This window comes from Haliotis rubra, unplaced genomic scaffold, assembly GCF_003918875.1.
Source record: "Haliotis rubra isolate DU_JTF1 unplaced genomic scaffold, ASM391887v1 Scf387, whole genome shotgun sequence".
NCBI classification, from domain to species: domain Eukaryota; kingdom Metazoa; phylum Mollusca; class Gastropoda; order Lepetellida; family Haliotidae; genus Haliotis; species Haliotis rubra.
Genome location: NW_025767065.1, coordinates 723,767 through 745,188, shown reverse-complemented (window position 1 = coordinate 745,188; position 21,422 = coordinate 723,767). Strand labels below are relative to the sequence as shown.

Here is a 21,422-nt window from a genome sequence, read left to right as displayed (position 1 = left end):
TCCATGTTTGGTTAATTAGAAACATATGCCATACAGGTAGAATGATGATGTAGGCTGAGATGAAAACACGCACTAAAGAAACCAACAGAACAAGTAGGAACACAGAGTGAGTGAAGTGTCAGGTCACATAAAATCACAGCTACAAGCAGATAATAATAATAATAATAATAATAATAATAATAATGCATTTCTGTGGTGCTATTTCGAACCATAAGGATGCTCAAAGCGGACAATCTGATCATTATTACCCGTGGATGAGCCAAGCTGCCTGTGAGGCGCTCGAAGGTTAATAGTCACATTATTTATCCCACCTGGTACCCATTTTCTGCTGGGTGAACAGAGGTAATTTTGAACAAACTCACTTGCTTCATTGTGGGGCAGGACTAAAAGTTATTAAACTGTCAGGAATTAAGCTGTCACACATGCTCACCCATCCAAGGACTCTCCACGCCCAAGGTTGCTTAACTTCAAGTAATTTGTGACCTGGACAGGACTACACACCACCACTTCAATGGCGTTGAAGTGTCCAGGGATGTGTCCCACAGCCCCCATTCAACAAGTGATCATATTGCTAAGTTTATCCATGGTTCACACAGGAACGAAAAACCTGAAATTTTAACACTTTTCCTAAAATGGCCCTAAATTTGTTTAAGGCTTGAAAAGTCCCTATCAAGAGTGATTTGCCCTGAAAAGACACTAAATTTAGCAAAACTTATCAAGTTATGAATTTACAAAAAATATGCATCAATGATACCTTGCAATGATGATGTGTGTTAATTAATCTACATTGGGAAGCAAAACTTTCCCATCCCAGCGATGTAGCTACGAGTTATTTGTTATCCCACATTGGCCACCCTCGGGTTTGTTCAACTGCTTATGTACTGTAAGTGTTTCTATGGGGCCTTTAACAAAAATATTTATGTGTAAAAGGATATTGAAGGTAAAAAAGAATACTTGTAATGTAATGGCTCTGGGTGAGTGGCAGGATGCCTTTGCAGTTATCATATATGACAAGGGCTGTCAAATATTGGTGTAAATTATTGTATATGGACCAATCTCGTCTACCTAACCAGTGTTACAGATGCTTTTAAAATTAGATGAGGGAGGTAGAATCACTTGGGCTAGTCATATTAAGAATACTCTTTTCAAATATGGATTTGGTTTTGCATGGGTATCTCAGGAAGCTTTAAGAAGGTGATGTTGACATGTTTATTTGTACCTTCAATCAGAGATTACCTGATGACCTTAAGCAGGATTGGCATATGCAAGTTGATAATTTGTCAGATTCTTTTTTATACAAACAGTTTAAATCTCTTTTACAAGTTGAAACATATCTTATGTCATCCTTACCATTACAGCTTAAGGTTGTTTTAGCCAGATTTAGATGTAGTAACTTTAGAATTGCTGTTAATAAGGGAAGATACTCCTCTACATTGTATGGAGATAGGTTGTGCCAGTATTGTTTAACACAAGGGAAGTATTACATTGAGAATGAAGAACAAATATTATTAATCTGTGAACAATATCATCAGTTGCGGCATAATATACTGGGCATATCTACATGTAATTCTGATACTACATTTGTTAATATCAGCTCAAGACTTCAGTCAGTTGAGAAAGATTTCCTTATATTTATGTAAGGTCCAGCAAATTATTGACAGGAGTAATAAGTACTTTATATAAATTTTCCATAGTTTTATAATGTATTTTGTACAATGCGCAGAATTTATCTGTCAATATGATTGTATTTTGGGCCAGTGGCCTTTATACTGAATAAATATGTCTATCTGTCTGTCTTAACAAAAATATTGGGACTTGAATAGTCGATAAAAAGGCCTTACATTAGATGGTTGTTAACTTGTAAGAACCCTGTTATCATAACCCCCATACTTTAACATGTCTTTACGGCAGATATAGACCCAAGATTCCTTTGAATACACAATGCCATTTAGAAAGTGGTAAAACGTAACATATGTTATATTTGGGATTAGACTTTCTTTGTAAAGTACAGATTCTAGTACTTTTGTTGGGTTGAGTCCCATCAAGGACTTGAACCCACACTCTCAAAGTCAGCTGTCTAACCCGCTCAGCCACCGTGGCTTCCAAATATATTATTTTGCATCTAACACCATTGCAGTCAATATGACAGATGACAATATAACACCTAGAAGTTCTCCATAAAACGTGTCATTCATTCATGTTCGTCCAATTTGTAAATGCCTTGAAGAACGTTAGAAATTTATGCTAATCTGCTGGTCTGTAACTACTGACTTGAGCTGAGGACATGTTCGAATTCAGTGGCTGTTGCATGTGGAATTCTAAACCAGTTCTCACTGTTTTAAATCTCTATGATCTGAAATGTAAAACTGCTCTGTATAAACTCTCGAACACTGTAAATATAGTTAACATTTTTGTCATGTTCGAACAGGACTAGCTACAAACTATGAGAATTCACCAAAGACATCAGGACTATTCCTTTGATTAACATTTTACTTGCTCATGAATTAAAATATTTCTAAATAAACACCTCTTGTTTCCCTTTACCTCGGGGGCAGATCAAATCAAACATTAACAATTACTCCTTACTTCAATGCTAATACTGTTAATCCTGGTAAGCTGGTATATGTAATAATCCTCCATATCACTGTGACTGTATAATGTAGAGCCGACTGAGCTAGCCCCTGCACAGACACCAGCACACTCAGACAAACAACTGGAGGTAGGTCTAAGTCTAACTGGTGACCATGTGCATGCATGTTTGCGTCCGTGCAATATCTCGGCAGGAAACACCAGAACTGGGTTTCACACATTGTACCCATGTGGGGAATCGAACTTGGGTCTGCGAAATGATCATTGATCACTTTCTCTACTATGCTACCTCACAGCACCCATTTGGGTTATAAGAGGTGACAAGTATTGTTTACTAATACTATGACCTGTTGCCAATCTTTTTTCAGGGGTGGGGGATCTGAGAATCTAACTGATCTCACATTTTACTGAATACCATCGCATTTGCGTTACATATATACACTATGTGTCCTTTTCTTGCCGACTGAGTTTCCAAAGTATACAAGTGTATTTAATTATATAAAATGTGAATTTCTTTTTACCTGTTTATATATAATAGGTAAATGAGCTCAAACAAACCAGCTGACCAGTCCCCACGTTCATCACTAAAATATATGAGTGAAAATTTGAATGGTTGGTCTTTTAACAGTAATGGTCTTATATTTTCCTAATTCGGAAAAGAGGACAAGCTTCAATGTGTTATTTTTCAACCATTACGTTATTCTCTTTTCTCTGAATCAGGTTGATATTTGTTATATGATTCACTTCCAATGTAAAGTAAAGACATTAAAATAGTCGTAGCACATCACTTAGTTCCTCAACCACATTATTTTATCTCCCTGCCCAGCCCATTCTCCAATGCTGGAACCCTAAATGAAGCAAGTGTAGATTTATTTAGGTTCTGAATCACCCATTCCGACTTCTTTTCAGTTGAAAAGGAATCATTAGTTTCTATCAAAATTATATACTAGTATATTTGTAGATTAAGCTTTAGTCTACACATCACTGAATGTGTGAAAGGGGACCTAGAAAGGAAGTCAGAACCCAAACCTACTGCTAAACCAAAGCCAACTGCTGAGTGATCCCAAAGGTCATGACAGCATTGTGTAAATGTGAAATGATGACCTTTACAAATTGATTGTCATAATTCTCTATATCCTGCATGAATGTCTCTGTCTGGTTGACATACTGCATGTATGATGCATGTTTACTTATAGAGACAGAACCAGCTGGGATTCAAGGTTAGAACCAGTCAGGCCTCTGAACGGTTGGTCAGACTTTGTTGTGTCCTAGCCTAACATCATGGCTTGTTGCTAAGAATATCAACATTTTGGTTGGGCCCAGACTTGAGTATTTACAGACCACTGTCCTATATAGCTGAGTGTGGCATTAAATAAATATATTTTTCAGTCTTTTTACTTCTTTCACTCTTCATATGGTTAGGGTTGGCAGATCCTTAAAAAAAGATTGCTAAAGCAATGTATTTCTTGTCTGTTGTATAGTAAAAAAATAATTTGGAGCCCTTCATATAATTCTTGTCCATTATTTTATCCCAAATTATGAAAAAAAATAAAATGTATGAACATATTAGTGTTTCAACACTAAAATATCTGTCCTTGGCATTTAAATCCAAACATTATAATGAATTATAATCGTTTCAGAATTAAAACTCTTAATTTGACATGATTATTATAAAACATTGTTGACTGGATACATACGTTTTTTTTAAAAATTCAGTGTTTTCCTAAGGCAATAAAAAGATTACATTTGATAGTTGAGTTAATGAAACAACATAAACGGTATATATGCATCCTGGTGCAATAAATAATTTAAATTCTCATTACATTAATATTATCTCCCCTGAATATGTCAAGGGAGGTAACTGATTAGGTCAGCACAAGTCTGCCCGCGAGGTTAGAATTGGGACATACGATACCTGCACAGGTGAGTTAATGAGCTCTCTTCGGATTAGCTGATAATTCCCACTTTTCAACTTCATTCGTCAAATCATACTTAATTAGAAGTAACAGTAATGTTACCGTAGCGCCTTAGCGTAAGACGGGTGAGATTAAGTACAGTTAATTATGCGTTAGTTTGATTGTTGGGTGTGTCGTCTGCGCGCCTTGCACACCTGTCCCGGCGCTCTGTATATTGTATACCTTTGAAGCTGTCGTCACTGCGCAGGTAATGACACGTGTGCGTTACTGTTACCTGGATCTGTGTAGTCACACTTTATTCAATGGCTAACGTATAAAATTTATATGTTTGGAGGGAACGTAAAACAAACTTTAGAAATATTTCCTTCAGGTAAATATGAAAAGAGGAAGTGGTTGTCGTTGACCACGGTAGATCAATGACGTGGACGAAGAACAAAAACGTGAATCATTCATGCTTTGGGTTGTCGGTAGTTCTGATCAATAATGTGTGTTTTCTGCCTAGGAGATATTATATTATGTAGGTCAGAACAGCTGTTGTGGTAGATTTAGAAACGTCTTGTAAATGCATCAAATATATGACTACAAATGCACAGACTTCGGATTAATATGACTCAGACCACTTAAAAATATTCAAACGTTTCCTGGTGTGAAATTCAGATCCTTTCCTGTCTGCAAGGAATTAACTTTAAAAATATTGTTGTAATTTAAGACAAAAAATCACTGACTCTTTGCAGTTTATGTCAATTGCTTCATAAGTTAAGAATGATTGATTTACAATTTGGAAGTACACAGATCTACTTGTTTTATCATGTCTACAGCCACGGAAATGCTAGCATATCAAGTTAATAATATTTGATTATTTCAGTCGACTTATAATGATTATATTCCTGTCCACAGGCTGTGTGATAATGGTGGGCGTACTGTCACCTGGTAATGTAACTATTTGTAAGGGCGGTTCTATTGAAGTTTGTTGTAGTCAGACATTATGACATAAATAATTATTAACTGCTTGACACATGTGCTTGTTTCACAAGATAACAGGCTCACTGTGGATGTGTTTGTGTTAAGTGTGTTATAACGATTTCGCTCTTGTTCAACATTATTTAATGCTAAACACATCCGCTTGTCTAAACTGATATTGGTCTTCAGCATTGTTAAGTGCACAAATGTGTTTTCTTTTGTATTAGAGCAAACAAATGTACACATGTCATGTCTGTCTTTAGCCTGAAAAGCCACATTATTTTTCGTTATATTTTTCAGGGTTTACTTGAAGTTTATTATGTAAAATAATTCCAAAATACAAATGTATATATCAGTACAAATGTTAACATGTGAAAAGGACTATGTGTTTAACATGCCTAGGTATACATTTAACTTTAGGGGTGACACAAGAAAATATATTGTCCTGGGTCCCGTTTCACAAAGCTCCCGTAAGCCTAAGATCTCGTAACTTTCCTCGTAGCATTCGAACTTCCTATGTTACAGTATGGCAAGTACGAATGCTACGAGAAAAGTTACGAGATCTTAGGCTTACGAGAGCTTTGTGAAACGAGGGTCCTGGTCTGAAAAAGGTATGGCTAAATGCACTGGGGGAGGTTTTGAGTAAAATATACACATCTACAAATCGTGTTAGTATTATGATAAATGTGAAATATTATCAGGTACAATAAGCATCCTTCTAAGTAAGTGAGTTTATTTCAGGAACTGGAACTCAGCCCCAACCCATTACATGTTATCATTGTTGTGTGGAGCATTATGTCGAGAACATTATTGATGAATGTAGATGTAAGACGGTGTGGGAGAATTAGTGCGCATGATGCTGGTGAAATACCATGAATCTGGGCCAGTTTACTCTGACTGTTTCCGACACACGGCCATTTGTCTGTGTAAACAGTCACTATTTACTATCAAGCTCACCTTTTAAGACTCTCAAGGATATGTGTAAACTGTGCTCTTTGGACACGCTTAATGTGTGCTAGTCGTTAAATGTTGTTTTTGTTGTTTTGATGGGAACAAGGGAGGTAATGCAGCAGTATAATGTGATGAAAAATTACCACACATATGTCAAGTTTAGGTTTGAAGGGTTCGAAATACCCCATATATTAGCTAGCGTGCCATGGCACGGTAAATATCGAAATCGCACAGATAAAAAATGTTCTTGGTGCCCTTATGGCATGCTTAATTTTTGTAGAGACATAACTCACCTTTAGTCATTTAATCCCCAAACAAAACACTTATGCAAATGACAAACAAGTAAAAACATTTATTGACTTTATCACCCAGGAAATCACTGGAATTATGATGGTTGATGTAAAGAAATCTGGTTGTTGTTTTTTCATTTAGAGTGTTTAGAGTACTAATAGTTCAGCTATTGAAGAGGAAATTGTGTATGTTAGATACCGGTATATTGAAAAAAGTGAACCTCTCGCACAATTCTTAGGTATTAAAGGTGTTGGGAAAGCAGAACAAATGAAACATAAGAATGCCATCTTAAACAGAAGACATATCAGTGATAACAGAAAACTGGTTACATTTGTTGTTTTCTGACAATAGATTTCAAAAGATCATCATCATTGCTAGTCATTTATTCTAGAAACGTGGGCACACTTGATTTCTGAAAGGCACACCTAAAATATTTGCCAGGTGCCCTAAGGCACACCTAGAAAAAAAAGTATTCTTGATTTCTAAAGGCCCCCAGGTGCCCTAAGTAGAAAAAAAAGTATTTCTACCCCTGGTTTGAAATTCTGAACCTCTTGAAATTCTAAACTTGTTTCATGTAGGAAAATAGTAAGGGAAAGGGGAGAGAAAATGGCTCTGGTTGTTGTATCTGAATTCTAGAAGTTTATGAATAAAAACTTGTTATCCGTAAAGTTATTATGGGACAGACTGGTTTATCCAGAGACCATATACGATTATATCGTATATCTATTGTTTGGTCATATCAAAGGAAATAACTTCAGATCAAAATAAGCATTAATAGATTTAGGTCTGTTGTAGACATTTCATGTTCAGTTATTTGGTTTGCAATTTTTGTCGCCCTTATTTCAATGTTGCTGGTTGCAAAACATAATTAAATTACTGTGGCATTGAATGAATTCAGTGTTAGTTTTCTTTGGCTCTTGTTTCTCTGCAAGCATTAAGTCTGATAAATGATAATTAACCTTCCATGGACACATGATGGATCTGTGGGCGTGTCCGCTTGAGCCCCGTGTTTGTTGTGGGTAGCATCACATGGGGCTTCATGTACCTGTGTCACTAGGCACTGTCTTCCACATCAAACCACTGGGATGTGAATGAGATACTATTCAGATCAGCGTTGATGTTATATGTGTGTCAGTTCTGGAGATAATGCATCCATCACCAGCTTTGGTACCCATAAGGTCAGTCTGGGGCACAGGGGGCCCAGCTGTGTAAGGTGCAGCAGTTTGCTGTACAGAGTTGCTTCCCTTAGTTATACCAGGAACCTGTGACCCTGGGTTTGAATTCAGTTTGTCCTAATTGTTTTGAGGTTTGTCAGCACCATCCCTGTCTTTGTGGGTTTCACCAAAGTGGTAAATGCCTTGGACTGCATCATGAAACTGGTTTGTCATGGTATAACTGAAATTTATACTATTCTAAGTGGCTTTATAGCCATTGCCAATGAAAATATCATGTTTGATTGAAAATAGAAATGTTTGTCTGTTGTTTAAGGCTGCACTCAACAATTATCCTGCTTTATGATGGTGGCCTGTAAATAATCGAGGTTTGATCAGACAATCCAGTGACTGACATCATGAACATTGATCTACGCAATTGGGAGACAATGACATGTGTCAAATAAGTATGGTATTTGGGATTACACTTTCTCAGTAAAGTACAGATTCTAGTATAGTCCCAAATATAACATTTTAACCACTTTCTAAATGGGACTCTGTATTCAGAGTATGGTACATGTCAAATTTGCCCTGCAAACTACAAATAGTCAAAATTTACCTGTCCTGACTTTGTTTTTGACAGGTACATGGTTACATGGTTGGAATATTGCTGACTCGGGTATTATGCATCAAGTACTACTTTCCAAACAAAATTTATAATATAACTGCCAACAAACCTGAGTCCACTTTAACTGTTTAATCTGATAAACCATCATTCAGATTCACATAGCTGTACAGCACCGGTTCTTCATGACCTATTTTCCAGGAGTTCCAGCACCTTTTCTGTTAGGCCAGACTTATTGTTTTTGTTTACATGTTTTTTGCCCAAAACTTAGGATCAGTATGTCAAGAAAATAGCAATTAAATTATTCAACTCGAAATATATTTTATTATTTCTTCAAATTTGTAAGTATGTAATTTAAGTGTTTTGAAGTTTTTAATATACATTTTCATAGTATTTCAGTAACTGACAGTGGCAGTAGATAAGATTCTTACTTATGCAGGTCTACATAAAAAACAAGCACTGCTTTTCACTGACTTTTATTATCTCGGATATGTAAACCATTTTAAAATTAAATACAACGTGGCCTAAATCAACCAATGCAGTATTGTACTTGTGCAGAAAGTATTCTCACATTGGGCATTCAGGGTGTCCATTCACCGCCTACTACTGTACACATAGTGAGGCTGTACTACCATTTTACTGACTATATAGGCCAGCTGCCTGGGTTAGTAGTGGTTTTGTCATAGTGACGGTATTGTGGATATACAGGCAGTAGGTCACTCCTCAATAACACTGAACACTAGTCAAGACTCACTGTACGTGATTGTGAACACGATCGCTGTAGTCAGCCCTGCTATAATACCAAACTATACCTAGGCTACCATAAACTCCATACTATTCTAAAGGAAGGTTGGGGAGGCCTGTGGTTAAGCCGTTAGCTTGTCATGCCAAAGACCTAGGTTTGATTCCTTCATGGGTACAATGTGTGAACATGATTGCTGTCGTCTGTTTTAACATAATACTGTGCTATGCTCAAGATTGGTCGGGGAGGCTAGTGGTTTAGTCTGTTAGCTTGTCATGCCAAATACCTGGGTTTTGTTCCCCATGGGCAAGGGGTGGTGCGGTACCCTAATGGTTAAAGTGTCCGCTCTTTATGCCGAAGACCCGGAATCAATTCCCCACATGGGCACAATGAGTGAAACCCATTTCTGGTGTCCCCGGCCGTGATATTGCTGGAATATTGCTAAAAGCGGCATAAAACCATACTTACTCACTCACTCCCCATGGGCAAAATATGTGAAGCCCCTTTCTGGTGGAATGTTGCTTTAAGTGACTCTGCTTGCTACTGTTTCCACATTATTTCCCCATCGCCTGAGAATTTTGGTTACGATAGTTCCTCTTTCAGAAGTCAGATACAAATGGGGATTGGCTGGTTATCATTACTGCAGTGTAAGATAAGTTTTACTTCTTCATTGTATGTAAGTCAGAATAAAATATCAATCAGGGATATATCTAGAGCTGCAAAGAGGCTGAAATTTGGACCAAGTTTGCATCAGATGTAGAGAAAAGTTCTAAACTTGAAATTAGGAGTTTGCCTTTTCAAGGTGATATGGTTTTTACCAATGTTTAATATGTCTTGTAGAGGTTACTTATATTTTGCTGACCACAGGGCAAATAATAGGGAAGAGGTGTATGGTATTGGGTCTTATGTTGAAATACATGCAAAGTCATGAAGATAGAACCCCTTCCTTATTATTTATCCTTATAAATCCTTATCTTCATGACTTTGCAGGTATTAAAACATTAGACCATACCAGAGGTACAGATAAGCTGCGTATTGGTGTAAATTACGCAAATCTTTATGTGAAAACTCAATTCCTATTAAGTCTGTTGCGTACCATCCTCGATAATCTCCAGGGTATACGTTACGATCACTCTCCACTATACCCTGGATACATCCACGGCTTGGCCCGATAATTATATTACCTCCCTTTGCTGGCTCCGCATTCTCACAGTAGCCCATCCGCTAAGCCGCCGTTACATCCGAGCTTGCCAGTCAACAAAGATAGTGGTCGCAGCTGCGAAGGTTTGTTCGCAGTACCACTCAGATTTTTGGAGAAATAATACAGACAAATTGACAGATCTGAAAGTTTCAAAAAATATATATAAGAACTCCTTCCACATCTTTTGGAGTACCCTCTGCATCAATTATGTTGCCAAGTTTAAACGGTTAGATAATTTAAGAAGCGTAAGTGAGTTGTGATTGGTTCGCTCAACTTCCCAGCATAGACACCTGATTGGATAAAAAGCCAACCAAGGGAGGTAATAAATTCATCGGGCCAAGCCGTGGATGCATCCAGGGTATAGTGGAGAGTGATCGTAACGTATACCCTGGAGATTATCGAGGATAGTTCGCGTACAAGTATGCTTGATTTTTGTAAATACTCAATAAATGCGATCTTACATGCATACACACAAAAATGTCAAATCTTATAGCTATTTCAGGACATGAAGTTGACAACTTGCAGTCTTTCTTATCGTTTCTCATATTACAGATCAAATATAAATAACAAACACTAACATATAAACTTTATTATAATTTTAAAAATTGATGGAAAATGGCAAAAATACCAAATTGAGTCTGAGTGAGTTGAGTACAATTTATTTGGTTACTCAAAGGTAAATTAGGATACCCAATTGAGATGAAACACAAGCGACTACATAACTCAATGACCCAAAAATCCTATTGTACTAGGTCTTATGTTGTAATACCTCTGAAATCTAAAGTCTCTGAAGGCTAAATCCAAATTTTGCTCAGGTGAATTATTTTTTCCCAATCCTCCTGTCAAGGGCACCAGGTTTGAAATCCCAGATAAATGAAATGTTCATGCAAAGCCTAACAGGCAACTAAAACTTTGATTGGATGTGTACAATGGCTACCAAACATGCCAGCAGATTGATAGATGTGTGGCTTAATTTAAGGAGAAAAACTTCAAGACCATCCTCTATGCCTTGTCACTCTAATTCATGCTGAAGCTATAGAATATTAACCATACAGGCGACGTTAGTTGTTTTCCTGTAATGAATAAAACATTATCCTTTTTAATAATAATGAAAGTGAACCATTTTCTCTGGTGAAAATACAGGACAGCCCACTTGCATGATCATGAACATTGCCACTATAGCGGAGATCACAGGGTTGTACATAGCACAGAAAAACAGAAAAACGTTATCATCACATCTTACAGTACTGTACCCTGGTATACTAATTCATTACTTGACAGGACCCTTGCATGCCCTGTTAGGCCCCATTGAAATCAGTTACTGGGCTACTCTGTACCCCTAGTTTTGTAGAGCAAGATCCTGGAATCAGGATTTATACATGGCTTACAGTTGCTGAGCTGTTTTTAGCCATTCAATATCGGCTAAAAACCTCTGTCTGAAGTAATCCTGAGAAATGACATCGAGTGTGAACAATATATTGTATGGCTTTAGAAAAAGGTTATGTAGATTTATGGCTTTATGACATGCAATGTTTACATGGGACAATGTCAAGCATTCAGTGCCCCTTGCGATATGTTATTCTATTCCTACCATTACAAATTCTAAAGTTACTGCTTACAGTATTCTCTGTAATAAGTGCCCAGGCGTGCAATCCACAAAGCATTCACAACACTGCATCATTTGTAAGCCTATTATGAACTGTATAGTTACGATAGCCTGCAATACTATGAACGCTTTGTGGGTCGAGACCCTGGCTGGTTAGAAAATTACAGAAGGCTAGGGTTCTGCCTTAATGTTTCCATGGTTACATACTCACAACAGAGATTTTGTGCTCATATGCTATGCAAATTAAAAAGGGGGTTACTTTGGTATTCATCTCAAAATGAGTATTTAATATGGGCATTATGTTCATTCATAGTCTGTGAAAGCAAAGAATGGGTTTGTTCAGGGAATTGTCATGTGTTAATGAACAGATAATTTCTTTTGCTTTCTGTGATCTTTTTACTGCCATCAGTATTTTAAACTTGTTAACACCAGGCAGTGGTTATAGCTGTTATACACCAGGCGGTGGTCACTATTGCTGTTATACACCAGGCGGTGGTCACTATTGCTGTTATACACCAGGCGGGGGTCACTATTGCTGTTATACACCAGGCGGTGGTCACTATCGCTGTTATACACCAGGCAGTGGATTTAGCTGTTATACACCAGGCGGTGGTCACTATTGCTGTTATACACCAGGTGTGGTCACTATTGCTGTTATACACCAGGCGTTGGTCACTATTGCTGTTATACACCAGGCAGTGGTTATAGGTGTTATACACCAGGTGGTGGTTATAGCTGTTATACACCAGGCAGTGGTTATAGGTGTTATACACCAGGTGGTGGTTATAGCTGTTATACACCAGGTGGTGGTTATAGGTGTTATACACCAGGTGGTGGTCACTATTGCTGTTATACACCAGGTGGTGGTTATAGGTGTTATACACCAGGTGGTGGTTATAGGTGTTATACACCAGGTGGTGGTTATAGCTGTTATACACCAGGCAGTGGTTATAGCATACACCAGGCGGTGGTGTTATACACCAGGTGTTATACACCAGGTGGTGGTTATAGCTGTTATACACCAGGTGGTTATAGCTGTTATACACCAGTGGTTATAGCTGTTATACACCAGGCAGTGGTTATAGGTGTTATACACCAGGTGGTGGTTATAGCTGTTATACACCAGGTGGTGGTTATAGCTGTTATACACCAGGTGGTGGTTATAGCTGTTATACACCAGGCAGTGGTTATAGCTGTTATACACCAGGCAGTGGTTATAGCTGTTATACACCAGGTAGTGGTTATAGCTGTTATACACCAGGCAGTGGTTATAGCTGTTATACACCAGGCAGTGGTTATAGCTGTTATACACCAGGCAGTGGTTATAGCTGTTATACACCAGGCAGTGGTTATAGCTGTTATACACCAGGCAGTGGTTATAGCTGTTATACACCAGGTAGTGGTTATAGCTGTTATACACCAGGCAGTGGTTATAGCTGTTATACACCAGGTAGTGGTTATAGCTGTTATACACCAGGCAGTGGTTATAGCTGTTATACACCAGGTGGTCAATATTGTTGTTATACACCAGGCAGTGGTTATAGCTATTACACACAAAATGGTGGTTATAACTGTTTCACGCCAGGTGGTGGTTATAACTGTTATACACGAGGTGGTGGCTATAGCTGTTATACACAAGATGGTGGTTATAGCTGTTATACACAAGATGGTGGTTATAGCTGTTATACACCAGGTGGTGGTTATAGCTGTTATACACCACGTGGTGGCTATAGCTGTTATGCACCAGGTGGTGGTTACATGTGTTGTGCATCAGATATGTTCTGTTCTGATCAGATGTTTCCCGTGAAGGTATATCAGAATATTGATCTTCAGTAGCCCATGCTTGTCGTAAGAGGCGACTAACAGGAATGGGTGGTCAGGCTCGCTGACTTGGTTGACATATGTCATCGGTTCACAATTACGCAGATCAGTGCTCATGCTGTTGATCACTGGATTGTCTGGTCCAGACTCGATTATTTACAGACTGCCGCCATATAACTGTAATATTGCTGAGTGCGGAGTAAAACTAAACTCACTCACTCTTATTGGATGAGATGATGAAATTTGGTTTCAGGTCATGACTTTCCATGAAACATGTTGCTCATTAACCTGTAACCACCAGATTTATTTGGTCACATTCAAGCTCATGAGGTGAGTAGGTCCTGCATACATTGAAAACCCTTTGGACAAGAATCCCTAAAGCGTAATAACCCCTCACAATCTGAACACTTTTATGATGTCATTAAACTAGTTTAATGGGGGTTATGTTTTTCTTTTAGAAAAATAAACCTAAAAAATGGCTTGCACAAATAAATCCTCATCAATCCTTATCAAACATTAGCAGGTTTTAAATAAATGTCATACATTACATGTTTAACCTATTACACAACAAAATATACATGTCGATACAAAATCAGTGAGATTGTTCAGTACAATAAAACAACGACCTGCACTCTTTATTATAAGCCAATATACAGTCTGGAGTTGCCTACATTTTGTTTGGTTTATGGAAACAAATCCAAGCAAAATCCCAACGCCATGAATTCTGTTGCAATTTGTTTATTGGCACAACAATATTTTTAATATATATTTATGTGTCAGTACTGTAATCAACGGTACCAGGTTTTCCTGGTAAAATAAACACCCAGTTGGGAATAGCCACTGCATGGCAATGTTATATTAACTGCATGTCAGATGCATTGGGTCAGCGTTTTATTGGTTTCGAGTCATGGCGGAGCATATCATGAGGCTGTACTATTCTCTGTGTCGGTTTTATTGTCGCGGAGGTGACAGCTGTGGTATTTGCATTGATGTGTGCAATGTATACACTTGCCACAGTTACATGTGGGTTAGAGATACTGGGACGTAGACACGTCGGATGTATTTATGGGACACTGCATACCGTAGGACATTTAATGATTACTTTGAGAGACTTGGTCCCGATGCACAAAGCGTTCGTAACATTACAAAATGTCGTAACTCTATAGTCGTATCATAGGTTTAAATTACGAATGTTGTAGCGCTATGAAGGTTTTGTCGATCAGAATCTAGGTAATGAATTTATTACACGGATAGCCTAGTAGTTAAAGCATTCAATCATCACACCGAACACCCTTGTTAGAACTTTTTAATTTTTTTATTTAAACATATTTTATTCATTTTAGGAAAGGATTGGGCACCAGTTATCCATGTTGAATCCCCACATGGGTACAATATGTGAGGCCTATTTTGGGTGATATGATATTGCGGTGTCAACCATACTTACTCATTTATTACACATTCAGTAGTTTCTATTATACAAATGTGCTGACAATAATTCCCTGCCCTAGTGCTTGTTGTAACGCTTTATCCCTGATAATTCCCTATGTATAATGATGAATACTGCATGGCACACATCTCATGGATTGTTGTCAGCTATATGGCGTCTGTAAATAATGGAGTCTAGACCAGACAATCCAATGATTGACATTGTGAGCATTGATCTACGCAGTTGGCATACGATGACATGTGTCAACCAAGTCAGTGAGCCTGACCACCAGATCCTGTTAGTTGCCTCTTACGGCAAGCATGGGTTGCTGAAGACCAGTTCTAACCTGTATCTTCATTGGTCTCTCATAGATAGAGTGAAGTGGTCTGTCAACCCTTCCAGAGAGTAACAACAGCATGAACAACACCCACTCCATCGTAGACTGATGTTTAGTCCCATTAAAAAAGTACCATATTTAGAACTATATTTCTTGGAAAATATGATAATAATAATAAGATCTAAAATGACCCTGTAGCAGTTCAATTTCAAACTTAGGCTGAAGGAATCTACATTTTCCCAATCATTTCTAGACTTGAATTGGGCTCCTTTCAATTTATTCTCCAGGGTCTGAAAGACAAACTCATTCAAATACAGTCACGGAAAATATGATCCAGTACCTGTCAGCTGTACTTTTATTCCAACTACAGACTTGGATGCCTGCACATCTGAATTCCTAACAGATCAATGCATGCCACAATGGATGTATTATAATACAATATTGATGTTGACAAAATCTTAAATGTCTGCATTGTTGACATTTGAAGCTGTGGAATTGAATGACTGTTATATAATCTGTTGGCCTATAATTTATGATACTATATTCCATTCAACTAATTGATTAGATTTGCAACAGGTTGTTATAGTCATCTGGGGCTGTATCAAAGCATTCTTCTTTTACCAGTATTTCATGCAAATTAATGGGACTATATTTATCCTTGTGAAATTAAAATAATTTTAAAGTGGAACTCAAAGCAATGTCAAGAAATCTCAAAATACAAACTTTATGACAAAAGTACAAGGTTTGAAAGAAAAGTGATTAATTTTGGTTTGTTCATTATTATACGGGGGCAGTGGGGTAGCCTAGTGGTTAAAGCTTTCAGCTCATCACACCAAAGATCAGGGTTTGATTCCCCACCTGGGCACAATGTGTGAATCCCATTTCTGTATTTCACCACCGTGATATTGCTGGAATATTGTGAATAGAGGCATATAACAATACTCACTCACTCATTATGTAGGAAATTTAAAATCTTGATTAGATTTTTGTTAACATTTTATTTCACCACTGATAGGTTTGTTTCAAGACAGTTTGAAAATAGATAATTTCTTACCTACATGGAATGAATGAAACAAAATTCTGGATTGACAAAATTGTCTAACCAAAGTAAGTTGAGCTGATATGATGTAATGTTGCCATCATGATCATGAGGAACGATGGATGATATCATGATGTATTCAACCATGAAGCAATATGAGATCTTATTGCATAACTGACCAATCACTATTGACAATTGCTAGAATTAGAAAAATTATTATATTTGATCTTTCAAAGAGTATGGATGTAATGTACACTTCTCTACTTTTGATTCGCTGCAGAATTGCTGCAGAATTTCTGATGTGGTGTCAAGCAATATTCACTCAGTCACTAAATGGGGCGGTGGGGTAGCCTAATGGCTAAAGCGTTGGCTCGTTACGCTGTCGACCCGTGTTCGAATCCCCACATGGGCACAATGTGTGAAGTCCATTTCTGGTGTCCCCTGCCGTGATATTGCTGGAATATTGCTAAAAGCGGCGTAAAACCATACTCACTCACTCACTCACTAAAGATTGGATAGTAATATATTTATCTTTTCATTACACAAAAAGTGTTCTCATATTTTTTAGTGCATATTTAAATTCAGAGACATATCTGATATTTGCCTGTCAACTGTTGATTAGTGTACTGAGCTAAACAACCGGGGATTGTGTTTTTTGTCAAGAGGAATGATGTGTCATTTATTGATTGTCTCAGGGCATCGTCAGGGCAGACTCAGTTGTTCAACAACTGCATCATCGCTGTAGGATGCTGCATAATATTACCTCCGACAGGATCAGGACTTGTTAAGTAAGGACTAGTTATGATAACGGTGAGACATGACATCTGTTGCCTTGGGCTGGATTATCATGTAACTAGTTGACAGGGATGAAGTATTTTTAGTAGAGCCCATTAGAAATCTGGTTGCCAGGGAGCTGAATCACGGATATTTGGCAGCTAAGGATTTGTATGGATCTGGTCGTGTAGAGGCTTTTCTTGATTTGTGAGGTAAATTTGAATTTGAATACCAGACTATAGTTAACTAGTTGCTTTTGATGGCCATATTTGTGTGTAACAGACATTGTATTCATCGTGTCAACGTCAACATGACAGGGAGAAATCATTGTGTAGATTGTTCAAGGGTACCCTGTTAAATTCAAGTAAGGAGTTGGGTTGTTAGAATTCTGAGAATTACTTTAGAACTTGTATCTAGTTTATAACATTTTAACTCAGTCGTAAAGTCAAATATGTCGGTCACATTTCAAACTGCATTTCAGTTTCATGGTGTATTTGTTGAGGTGTTAACAGGGATGGAAAATAAACGAGAACAACTTCCTACCTGAGTTGTGAGGACTGTAGCAATTCCTCCCAAGATTCTATTTGCCCTTAGAATACCTTAAACATGACCAAAACTACCATATATGACAGCAGGTAAGCCAGATTTGAGCACCATAAAAGTCTGTAGAAAGGGGGTCGGCTTATCTGAAGGTTTCACTTTCATCAAACTGATGTTTAAGGAGGTAAGGTAGTGTGAGCTGGGGGCTAGTGATAATTTCCTTCCTTTTTACTGGTGTTTTCTAATGGTACAATGCATATATTTGTTATGGCTACGACTTTGAATCATGTGGTGTTGTCAGGTAATTAGAACCAGTAGATGCGGGATGTTGCCTGCTCTACAGTATTCATGGTGACACCAGATGGGAATATGTGTTGTAGACGTGGTATATAAGATATATGACATTGTTTATATAAGTATCCAATGGAGCCTTGTAATGCAAAAAGTGTTCCAGAATTGTTTGTGTTCGATTATGAGAAAACATGATCGATTGCTTGGTCGTTTAGTCACTGTGACCAGTCTTTGATTATTTCAATTAATCGGACCACCACTAGTAATTAGGCCACATAAAAAAATATTCTTGTTTCTCTTCTTTATTTCAAAAAAGTATGGGTTGGGCGGGCAGATTTTATTTTTGACATTTTATTTTATGTCCCAAGCCCCTAGATTTCTGTGGAAATTTAACCTTTTCTCCAATAAAAACTCAGAACTTAGAAGTATGAAATATTCATGCACAATCTGAGAGTCAAAGTTGCATTTTCTGTAGTGTAAAAAATAAAAATAAACTTAGGGTCGGGTGAAATGTTTGGGTCGGGCGGTAATGAGAAACAAGAATATTTTTCTCTATGGCCTTAGATAAGTCAGGCTGATGCAGAGACTGTTTAGTGTGATAAAAAGTGAATGACAATCATTACTGCAATGTCAGCTATATCTTGAAACTGTTGTGAGATTGGAGGGTTGATGTAAAGAAGGATGGATATAAAGATGGAAGGGTTGATGTAAGAAGGATGGCTGTAAAGATGGAAGGGTTGATGTAAGAAGGATGGATGGGTTGATGTAAGAAGGATGGCTGTAAAGATGGAAGGGTTGATGTAAGAAGGATGGATGGGTTGATGTAAGAAGGATGGATGTAAAGATGGAAGGGTTGATGTAAGAAGGATGGATGGGTTGATGTAAGAAGGATGGAAGGGTTGATGTAAGAAGGATGGATGGGTTGATGTAAAGATGAAAGGATGGATATAAAGATGGAAGGGGTTGATGTAAGTCAAAAAGAAAGGATGTAAGAAGGATGGCTGTAAAGATGGAAGGGTTGATGTAAGAAGGATGGATGGGTTGATGTAAGAAGGATGGCTGTAAAGATGGAAGGGTTGATGTAAGAAGGATGGATGTAAAGATGGAAGGGTTGATGTAAGAAGGATGGCTGTAAAGATGGAAGGGTTGATGTAAGAAGGATGGATATAAAAATGGTTGGATGGAAGGGTTGATGTAAGAAGGATGGCTGTAAAGATGGAAGGGTTGATGTAAGAAGGATGGATGGGTTGATGTAAGAAGGATGGCTGTAAAGATGGAAGGGTTGATGTAAGAAGGATGGATGGGTTGATGTAAGAAGGATGGCTGTAAAGATGGAAGGGTTGATGTAAGAAGGATGGATGGGTTGATGTAAGAAGGATGGATGTAAAGATGGAAGGGTTGATGTAAGAAGGATGGCTGTAAAGATGGAAGGGTTGATGTAAGAAGGATGGATGGGTTGATGTAAGAAGGATGGATGTAAAGATGGAAGGGTTGATGTAAGAAGGATGGATGTAAAGATGGAAGGGTTGATGTAAGAAGGATGGATGTAAAAATGGAAGGGTTGATGTGAGAAGGATGGATGGATGGAGGGAGGGGGAATAGATTATGGGCAGATGCAAGAATTGATGAATAGAAGGACATGATTGATGGATGGAAAGATGAAAGCAGTGATGGATGGATTGAAGGATGGATAATGGATAGATGGAATGAAATGGCTTTCAATTACAAAGCGACACATTCCAGCTGTGTTTTTCATATTTACTTCAGACAAATATTACTGTGGAGCTTCTTACTCTTCAATGTCAGTATGTGGCTAGGCTCATCTGCCATTCAGCAACTGACTGTGTGTGCATATGGGCCATTTAGACGCCATTGTGTTGGTACTGACATGCATTCTCATCTTCTTACAAGGATTGTATGCCCAATACCATGACCAGGGCTTGTACAACGCATAACGTGTTTCAACCAGTAGTGAATTTAAATATAATTACACCACATCCTCTATACACAGTCATGCTTTGTCAGGACTGTCTTGCGAGCAGGGATTTTTATGTGTGGTCTTTAAGCGTGCAGATAGTTTTCTGGATCGTAAATTTGTGAAATATCATAAACATCATTTATAAATTAATTGAGATAAGCTATTCTTAAAAGATATGAGCTATTTGGATACTGCAGTTACACAACATGTCTGACAGAAATACAAAAGCCATTTCAGTGGATGTCAGGTTAACATCTCATGCATGACATCATTGTTGCTATGACAACGATGCTGGATACCGGTCAGTCACAAGATTCATATTCAGACATCTTTCCCGCTAATGGGGCAGTAAAAATAGACGGGGAGACCCTCCAGATATATTTTGTCCCATGAATCATGTGACACTCCTCTGCACCTACGATGACCCAGATCTGCTTGGGTGAGCAGAATGAAAGGTTAAACTTGACGGTTGATTCAAATATTTGAAGGAGTATCGTATGAAGGCAGGTAGGTGGCCTCTGAATGCAAGGGATCTACGTTATTGTGTTACGTTGTTGTGTTGTGTTAGTCATGAGGATGGTGATTGTTATCATGGGTATTTTGTGAGATCTATTTCGTACACAGAAGATGAGGACACTCACGAGGGACAGTCATTGATTCAGGAGGATCGGTTTTAACGTTCGTTGTGTTCGACTTATAGACACATTTTGTGTAATTAACTTGTGATTGTGAGTATTGTCTTTGATAAAGATACATAATAACGTAATTACTTGTAGAAGATTAAACCATTTTTATGGATAAGTGTGGGTAAAATATCTGTTATACTTTCAGAGGTAGTGAAGCAAGAATTGACATTCGGATTTGTATTGTTGTATTTATAGATTAACTCTACTTGCTTTACCATGCAGGGGTGGAAATAACCCATTGCCCGACGTCCGATTCCAGTGTTTTTTTCTGTCGGGCAAGCAATTTGTATATCACACTGTACCGGTGTCCAGTTGACTTTCCAATGTTAATTATGTTGTTTATTTAAAAAATCAACAAGAAAACGGACGGTATAGTGGAAAAAATATCAGGGCAAGTGATTTTACATGTGCCACTGTACCGGAGTACACTAGCAATTTTAAAGTTATATCCACCCCTGCCCATTCTCTTCCCACAGAGGTTACTCCTGTCATATCTTC

At 37.9% G+C, this 21,422-nt stretch overlaps 1 protein-coding gene across 5 annotated transcripts in view; it reads left to right on the top strand.

Annotated features, from left to right (window-relative positions):
• The first annotated feature begins 4,436 nt into the window (after positions 1–4,436).
• The window catches only part of LOC124286583, a 44,109-nt gene continuing 27,123 nt past the window's right edge, over positions 4,437–21,422 (top strand). The window contains exon 1 of one of the 5 annotated variants that reach the window (XM_046722955.1): positions 4,437–4,512. Coding sequence is in view for 1 of the 5 variants with exons in the window: in XM_046722952.1 (XP_046578908.1) it covers positions 18,036–18,064 (29 nt within the window). In the remaining 4 variants the exon portion in view is untranslated. Of the gene's footprint in view, positions 4,513–17,616; positions 17,642–18,020; positions 18,065–20,634; positions 20,746–20,784; positions 20,967–21,422 lie in introns of those variants that run through there. The other 4 variants (XM_046722956.1, XM_046722952.1, XM_046722953.1 and 1 more) reach the window with 4 other exon arrangements.